The sequence below is a fragment of the Carlito syrichta genome, unplaced genomic scaffold, assembly GCF_000164805.1.
Source record: "Carlito syrichta isolate Samal-C Ts95f unplaced genomic scaffold, Tarsius_syrichta-2.0.1 Scaffold306686, whole genome shotgun sequence".
NCBI classification, from domain to species: Eukaryota; Metazoa; Chordata; class Mammalia; order Primates; family Tarsiidae; genus Carlito; species Carlito syrichta.
Window position 1 is genome coordinate 199689 of NW_007250782.1, and position 8751 is coordinate 208439.

Sequence of the window (8751 nt, forward strand, 5' to 3'; positions counted from 1 at the left end):
TCCCTGGGACAGCGACTCTTCCAGCCAGGGACACCAGGAGACTGCGGGTGTCTGGTCCTGTCATCTGTGTCCGCCTCCTCTCCCCTCCCTCCTCCCGTCCTCCCTCCTCCAACTAAACCCCTCACAAGTGGCTGCTCTGGGGGATCTGTGCTGTCCCTTTTCAGATCAACACTCACATTACCAACCATGCTCGTATCCTTGTAGCCACACCAGGAGGCGTTGGAAGGCACATCCCCACTCCCCTGCAGCTGTGCCCCCACCAAGGGGTCAGTCATCACTTTAGTACTGAAACTAGATTTCCCTTCCAGCAAGACAGGGACAGGAAATTAACGAAGCCAGAGCACTGGCCCTCTGGCACCAATGGGAGGTCCCCAGGGGACAGCTTATCTCTCTGGCAGGAAGGAGAGGGGTTTTCTCTTCTGCAAAGCAGCTGCAGATACATTTACTGAGGGCTTTCTGAAATGTGTTCTATGCCTGTGCTTTGCCAACGCATTAAATGGGAAATCCAGTGATCATAACTTTGAAGTGATGTGTGTGCGTTGAAAGACAACTGCAATTGATAAGCTCAGTCACAGGGGTTGTGTATGAGGTGTGTGAGGTCACATGCCATTTCTGAAGGAGACATGGCATTTCCAGTAGAGCACAATAAAATAGAGGTCATTTCCCCCCCATCCCAGCTCATGGGTTCCCTGAATTTTGTCCATGGACCCCAGGTTAACAACTTGTACTTGCTGGGCGAGGTGGCTTACGCCGGTATTCTCAGCTATTTGGGAGACAGAGGAGAGAGGATTGCCTGAGCCCAGGAGTTTGAGACCAGCCTGGGCAATTTGGCAATACCTCGTCTCTACAATAAATAAAAATATTAGCCGGGTGTGGTGGTGCACACCTGTGGTTCCAGCTACTTGGAAGTCTAAGGCGGAAAGATCCCCTGAGCCCACCAGGTCAAGGCCATGAGTGTGCCACTGCACTTCAGCCTGGGCGACAGAGTGAGACTCCAATTCAAAAAAATCCAAACCAAATAAAATAAAAAGTTTCGGACCAGTCGGGCTCAGTGGCTCAGCCTGTAATCCCGCGCTTTGGGAGGCTGAGGTGAGTGGATTGCCTAAGCCCGCAGGTTCGAGACCCACCTGGGCAACTTGGTGAGATCTCATCTCTACAATAAATCAAAAAATTAGCCAGGCATAGTAGCGCGTGCCTGTAGTTCCAGCTACTTGGAAGGCTGAGGCGGAAGGATCGCCGGAGCCCAGTAGGTTGAGGCTGCGATGACCGGGAGTGGCCACGGCACTCCAGTCTGGGCGACAGAGTGAGACTCCAACTCAAAAAAAAAAGAACAAAATTTCGAACCTTCCCATTTTGTGTCAATTCTCCCTCATTCTTTAAGACTTTTAGCTCAGCTGTCGCCTCCTCCAGGAAGACTTCCCTGAAGCACACACCCACTACCTCATCTCTGGGCAGGTGCCTACACCCAGTGACCCGCATACGTCCCCATCCATACAGACGTCACAACGAACTGCCACCATCTGCTTCTGCCTCCCACATGTCAGCTCCCTCCTGAGTTGGACACCTGGTCTCTTCTTTATGCTCCCAGTACCCAGGAAACCAAGTGAGGACAAGGCCTTGGCAAACATTTGCTGAGTGCATGGATGACTGAGTATCTCCCCTGAGCCCCTGCACACTCAGAGACACCTGGAACGGAGCCTGGGCAGGAGAGACCAGCCGATCGGCCTGGGGTTGGGAATGGGGGGAGTGGCCCCAAGTACCACACCCGGACACGCCAATCCTGCAGAAGCTTTATTTGTTGGATGCAGGTTCAGCATCTTGACTCAACTGCCCCCACCGCCCCCCTGATGGCCGCAGCTCAGTGTCCTGCATCCCAGCCTGGGGACGTAGGAGCATCTATTCACATTCATCATCTGGTAGAAAACCCCATCTAAAGCCAAAGTTCTTGAAGCCTAAGAGATCATAATGGCCATAGATGCCGGTGAGACTCTGTCCCTTTTCCTTGGGGTAGATGGTGAAAGGCGTGCCACTTTCCTTCCCAAAGCAGAAAGAGCGTTCCTCGCTGGTGTGCACACACAGCTGCCTCATGTACAGTTTGAACGAGCCGTTGAGCTTTTTGATCATTTCGCCCGGCCACAGCTCAAATTCCTGGATGTGCCCACCTGAAACGCCAGCTTTTTCTTGCCAGGAGTCTCCCACCTTCACCTGGATACTAGGAGAGAGGCGGAGCTTTGAATGCCAGGATTGGGGCTGCGTGAGCGCTTGTGGACCTCGGTGCCCCCGCTCAGACACAGGAGGGCAGCCCAGTCGGAGTTTGGGTACCTGAGACAGACTTGCTGGCCTCAGCCCTTGCTCTGTCCCATTTGGGCTCTGACTCTTGAGCTTGTTACCCAGCCTCTCCGTGACTCAGCCTCCTCGTCTGCAAAGCAGGTGTGATAGTTGGGAGGAGTCCCGGAGGTGGTGGTAAGGGGAGCTCTGCACAGTGCAGGGTCGTCAGGACCCCGGGAGGTGACACCTGCTGCCATGGTGGTTCAGAGTCACAGCTGTACCCGCCAAACTGGGACGTTCTGAGGCGGGTCTCTCTGAACAGAGCAGCTTTCGGGCCTGAGAGACAGGCGATTCCCATGGTAACAAGCCCGCCCAGCTGGGCGTATCTGAGCCCTCCTCCAGCTCACCCTGCCCACGCGCCGTCTCCTTTGTTGTGGAGCAAGCTTCCACCCCAGGCCTCGAGCAGGGACACCCCAATATTAGGGAAACGACCCTGGGCTTTCTGCCTCTAGCCCTTCTGGTGACTCATGCTCAGTCAGTGGTCCACTCTGACCCTACATCCTGTCTTCTTTGACCCAAACGGGACAGACCTTCCCCTGACTTTCTCATCTGGCATCAAGACGAGAGGCAGTTTGGGGTTGAGTTGAGTTTGGGTTGAAAGGAGAAGTTAGGGAGAATGGCCACTGGACTCTCTTAATCAACTCAGGAAGCAAAGGCAGGCCTTGCAGGTGGAGTCAGAAGAAAGTGGTGCTGGTGAGGGGAGCAGAGGTGGCTGAGGAGAGAGATATGTGGACAGGTGGTGGCTGGTGACTCCATGACCCAAAGAACCAGCTGGTCTCAAAGAGTCCTCAGGACCCAGACAAGACAGTGGGAGAAGCATCTATAGGTCCCCCCACCTTCAAGTTCCCAAAACTGTGGGGTGAGTCAGGGCACTGCATTTGTGCCCACAGTCATGACCTACTCACCTTATTATTTTGCCAATAATATCTGTGGCCACGCGAATCCCGGTGACTAAATCACAGCAGCTCTCAGGGGTGCTGAAATACTTGTGTCCTCCTTGATGCCCGACCATATCTGGAGGGAGGGAAGAGCCTGGGGAAGAAAACCTTCACAGTGACATGGAGGCAACCTCTGCCAGGACAGGGGACATTGCCCTCCAGGCAGACAGAATGGTCCTGTGGCCAGAGTTAGTCAGACAAGGGCCAAGGAGGGTCCCTGGCTCTTCGGGAAGGGAAAGAGGAGGATCTGCCCCTTCTGCCCATCCCCCACCAGGTTTACCATCTGCCCAGGAGATGGGGCTCCCCAGTAGGGCGAGAGTCAGCAGCAGCAGCATGGCCTCTGGCTGACGTGTCCAAGGCTCTGGGGGAAGAGGAGAGGCCTCCTGACTCCCAGTAAGGGCCCAGCTCGGGCAGGGATACCCCAATACTAGGGGAATGTCCCTGAACTTTTTGCCTCTAACACTTCTGGAGCCCTTTACCCGCCCAGGAGTGTCTGCACTGGGTCGTCTGGCCGTGCTGGGCACCCTCCGCCTGCCCTTTATACCCTCCCGGCCCCACGGGCCTCCATCCAGAAGGAAGGAGTGAGGGCCCACCAGGGGACAGGAAGGAGCTAGGCTGTGGGGCTCTTCCTGGGCGAAGGCCCAGAGCTGTCCTGGGGGAGGCTCCCGGACATTCAGTGTTTGCTGACTTGGCCCTGCCACCTACACAAACAGGGCCAAGGACGGCAACAAGCAATTCACAGTTACTTCTGGGTTCTCTCTCGTCAGCACCCGAACCGACCTGGACTGCAGGGGTGGGGAAAGGTTGGCTTGGAGCCTTCTCCAGCTTAGCCTGACAGTTTCTCCCCATGGGCCCGGCAGGCCGGGGCCCACAGAAGCTGGAATCAGGACATCCTTCAGGCCCAGGAGCACCTGGTGTCTGGCAGGCTTTCCAGGACCCAAGCCGAGCTCCCCTGACCCTCGGAGAGCCAGAGTGGACAGTCTAGGCCCTGTCCCCTGTGCCAGGTACAAGTGCTCCCCAGACACTGATCCTCTGTGTCCTGTCCCTTGGAAGCTGTCCCTGGTCTCCCCTCTGTGCAAGGCTGGGCTTAGCGGGGAATGGGCCAGTGTTCAGGGGCCCACAGACCTCTCTGTGCTCTGATGGTCTCATCATCTGCTTATGGAGTTGCTGTGAGGATCCAACCTCTATCCAAGGACCAGTCACTCTGCGTCTCAGACTTGGTGCCATGAGGCAGGTGCACAGTGATTCTTTGGAAAGAGCAAATGGTAAGAAATACCAGACATGTCCAACCAGCAATGACTGGACACATCCGTGGTGGTGTCCTGGCTGTGACATGCTGTGGCCGGTGCACACGGATGCTCTCATGCTGACTCAGCACCCCGGGGACTCAGGCTCAGAATAGACCCAGGTATCTAGGAAACCCCCATGTGCCTCCAAGGACAAGGGGCTGCAGAGAATGGTTTTGCATGTGCCAAGGATTTGGGAGGTGCTGGCTCACAAGGAACTGGGGATGCTAGTGTCAGCTGCATGCTGAGGGAGAAGCCATGGGACCAGGCAGGATTTTCATGGCCTACACTAGGGCTGGATAAGTTATGATCCAGCAGGCCAAGCCCACCTGTGATCGACAGTCTGTGAGCTGAGAACACTTTTGACATGTTCGAATAGTTAGAAAAAATTCAAAAGAAGAACCACATCTTTTTTTTTTTTGAGTTGGAGTCTCACTCTGTCACCCAGACTGAAGTGCAGTGGCAGCTCCTGGCCACTGCAGCCTCGACCTGCTGGGCTCCGGCTATCCTTCTGCCTCAGCCTTCCAGGTAGCTGGAACTACAGGGAAGAACCATATCTTATGACATGTGAACATTCTTGGACACTTCTGTGGCTGTGTTCACAGATAAAGGGCTACTGGTTCACAGCCATGTCCATTCACCTGTGCTGTCTGCGTCTGTCTTCACACTACAACGGCCACATTGCGTGGTTGTGACATAGACCTGTGCCTCACAAAACTAGCATTGTACTATCTGGGCCCTTACACAAAAGCCCGCCCACTCCCCATGGGTACCTGTTCCCAAAGAAAACTGAGCCCTATCCATGGTGCTGGCTGAGCAGAGTTGGGGAAGGGGACTCAGTTTAACCATCGACCTGATGGAGGCCTAGAGAGACATGACACCTGGCCCTTTGTTTTGGCCCCTGCACTGTCTTCTGGAGAGGTTGGTCAGGGCACTGTGCCACTGACTGATGTAGCCTCTGGGAGGCCACACCTCACTCATGTTCCCCCCCAGGATCCTTCTGTCATGCAGATGCAGCAGGGGCTGGGCTGGAGAAGGGGCAGAAGAGCCCCTCTCCAGTTCTCAGGAGGAGTACCCTTCAGGGAGGTGGAGACGGAAGAGGGCAAGCCCTTGGCAGGCACAGCTCTTGGAGGCCAAACTTGGAAGCTGACAAAAGGGCTTGTGTTCTCATCCTGGCCTGGCCCGAGGGCACTTTTCCATGTCCGGCTGTCAGTTCAGCATCTTCTTTCTAACTGCAAGTTGGCGGTGTTTGGCGCCCAGAAGGAGGGTCTATCTGGGTTGGGACTTTGAAAGCACCAGTGAGTGTTGGGGGGAATTGGAGAAAGAAACAGTCACCAGCGTGGCTGGGGGAGATGCTGGGACTTGCCCAAATGTACATCTGAGATTCATCTTCAAGGGCATGTGCATGTTGTCACAGAAGCACATTTACACACGTACTCTTAAGGACACACACAGGTGAATGTACCCCACATGCGGCCCAGCCCCTCCTGCACACAGACACACACACATGCACACATGCACACATTCCTACACACCTGTGCCACAGGCTTGGTGGGTAGCCCACCTGGTGGGCGCCCCTGATCCCACCGAATCTCTACCCTCCCTCCATCCACCCTGCCCGAGTGCTGGCCCTGAGCCCACAGTCAGGGAGACTCAACACAGGCCCTTTGTCCCCCGGGATCAGGGCTCCCCAAGAGGGGGATTTGCTGAGCATTTATTTCCTTCTCTGGGCACGCCCCAGTCCTCACTGTGCCAGGAGCTGGAACAATGAGGCCTTCTCCTGCTGGCAGAGGTGGACTCTGGGCTGGCTAGCCATGTGTGTCAAGGCCGCATGCCCCTGAGTCTCCCTGCCCTATGGGTATGAGGCCTGGGAGGACCCCTCTGTGCTTCTGTGGCCTGAAGCCCGGCAGACAAGAGGGCCTCCGTGTGTAGCCCCCTCAGCCAGCCAGGGCTCCCTGCAGCCTGGGCTCCAGGCTGCCCCTCTGTGGGAAGTCCCCAGCTTAGGTCTTGGGACAGGCCTGGCCTGGCTGAGACTCTGGGGCAAGCACGGTGCTGACTCTTCCACATGACCCTCTCCCTGGGGCTGTGGGGACCTGAGGGAAGATCCCACTGGATGGGGGTGGGGAGCAAGCCAGAAGCAAAGGGCACTTCTGTCCTTGACCCGAGCAGACCCTGGGGCTGGCATCTGCACATGGACTTGCCCTTGAGCAGCTGCTGCCAGGGAAGCAGGAAGGAGGAAGGAGGCCTCCACGGGGAAGGCATGTGGACGTCGCATTCCTGAAGGGCCCAGTTCCCCCATCACCTCCACTCACTCACTCAAATTTGTATCGGGTGCCATGCTCTGTGCTAAGCTTTTTATCTATACTTTTCTACAGAGACTCTCAATGCTTCTATTAGAAAAGCAGGACGTTAACCACACATTTTGCCTAATCTTTTTTTTTTTGAGTCAGGGTCTCACAGTGTTGCCCAGGCTGGAGTGACAATTATGGCTTATGGCAGCCTTGACCTCCTGGGCTCAGGTAATCCTTCCACCTCAGCATCCCGAGTAGCTGGGATGACAGGCATTCAACACCATGCTTGGCTAATTTAAAGAACTGTTTTAGCCAGGCACAATAGCACACGCCTGTAGTTCCAGCTACTTGGAAGGCTGAGGTGGGAGGATTGCCGGAGCCCAGCAGGTCGACGCTGGGGTGGCTGTGAGAGTGCCACTGTACTCCAGCCTGGACAACAGAGCGAGACTCCAACTCAAAAAGAAAAAGAAAGAAATATTTTTGGCCAGGCTCAGTGGCTGAGCCTGTAATCCCAGCACTTTGGGAGGCCGAGGCGAGTGGATTGCCTGAGCTCGTGGGTTCAAGACCAGCCTGAGCAAATTGGTGAGACATCGTCTCTACAATAAATTAAAAAATTAGCCAGGCGTGGTAGCGTGTACGTGTAGTTCTGACTACTTGGAAGGTTGAGGCAGAAGGATCACCAGAGCCCAGCAGGTCGATGCTGGGGTGGCCGTGAGCGTGCCATGGCACTCCAGCCTGGGCGACAGGGTGAGACTCCAACTCAAAAAAAAAATTGATTTTTTGTAGAAGCGAGGTCTTACTATGTTACCCAGGCTGGTTACAAACTCCTGGTCTCAAGTGATCCTCCTGTCTTGGCCTGAAAAAGCTCTGGAATTACAACATGAGCCACCATGCCTGGTGTATCCAAGTTTCAAATTGAAGGAGGTGGGCTTCTGGTTTTCTGAAGATGTTCTTGTATATGTGTTTCTTATTTAGTATATTAGTCTTCTCAGGCTACTATAACAAAAATACTACACCCTGCGGTCTATTAAACAACAGGCATTTTTGGCTCAGGCCCATAATCCCAGAGCCTTGAGAGTCTAAGGTGAGAGGATCTCTTGAGGCCAAGAGTTTGAGATCAGCGTAGGCACCAGAGCAGGACCTTGTCTCCATAACAAATAAACAAACAATGGATGTTTGTTTCTCACAACTCTGGAGGCTGGAAGTCCAGGATGAATGCACCCACAGACTTGGTTCTTGGTGAGGGCTCACTTCTTGGCTTGCAGACAGCCACCTTCTTGCTCTGATCTAACTACCCTTCTTTTTTTTTTTTTTGAACTGGAGTCTCACTCTGTTACCCAGGTTGGAGTATAGTGGCATGTTCATGGCCACCTCTGCTTTCTAAGTAGCTGGAACCACAGATGCATACCACCATGCCTGGCTAATTTTTTGATTTATTGTCGAGACGAGGTCTCATTACCAAGTTGCCCAGGCTAGTCTTGAACCCCTGGACTCAGGCAATCCGCTTGCCTCTGCCTCCCAAAGTGCTGGGATTACAGGCATGAGCCACCGTGCCCGGCTCCTCCTTTTTTTTTTGAGTTGGAGTTTCACTCTGTCGCCCAGGCTGGAGTGTGGTGGCACACTCACAGCCACCCCAGTGTCGACCCTGCTGGGTTCTGGCGATCCTTCCACTTCAGTCTTACAAGTAGCCAGAACTACAGGTGTGGACTACCTCGCCTACCTAATTTATTTATTTATTTTATTGTAGACTTGAGGTCTTGCCAAATTGCCCAGGATGGTCTCGAATCTACAGGCTCAGGCAATCTATTTGCCTTGGCCTCCCAAAATGCTGGGATTGTAGGCTGAGCCACTGAGCCCAGCCCCCTCCTCTTCTTCTTCTTTTTTTTTTTTTTTTGATTTGGAGTCTCA

At 54.4% G+C, this 8751-nt stretch overlaps 1 protein-coding gene across 1 annotated transcript; it reads right to left on the reverse strand.

Moving 5' to 3' along the window:
- Positions 1–1896: 1896 nt before the first annotated feature.
- On the reverse strand, positions 1897–4115 carry ZG16B (zymogen granule protein 16B). The gene is made up of 5 exons (XM_021715124.1): positions 4013–4115; positions 3746–3918; positions 3547–3610; positions 3234–3342; positions 1897–2212 (listed from the first exon to the last, which is right to left on the reverse strand). Exons 1-5 carry the CDS (start codon positions 4113–4115, stop codon positions 1897–1899), a joined length of 765 nt encoding a protein of 254 aa, XP_021570799.1.
- Between the last annotated feature and the right edge of the window lie 4636 nt (positions 4116–8751).

Bases quoted from the DNA above. Each gene is read 5' to 3' on its own strand.
- ZG16B (XM_021715124.1), bottom strand. From the start codon at position 4,115: ATGGGGAGAAACTGTCAGGCTAAGCTGGAGAAGGCTCCAAGCCAACCT. The intron at 3,919-4,012 runs GTAACTGTGAAT...AGCCTCCCCCAG, and splicing joins TGACGAGAGAGAACCCAGAA to GACAGCTCTGGGCCTTCGCC. The intron at 3,343-3,546 runs GTAAACCTGGTG...CCCTCCCTCCAG, and splicing joins CCCCATCTCCTGGGCAGATG to ATATGGTCGGGCATCAAGGA.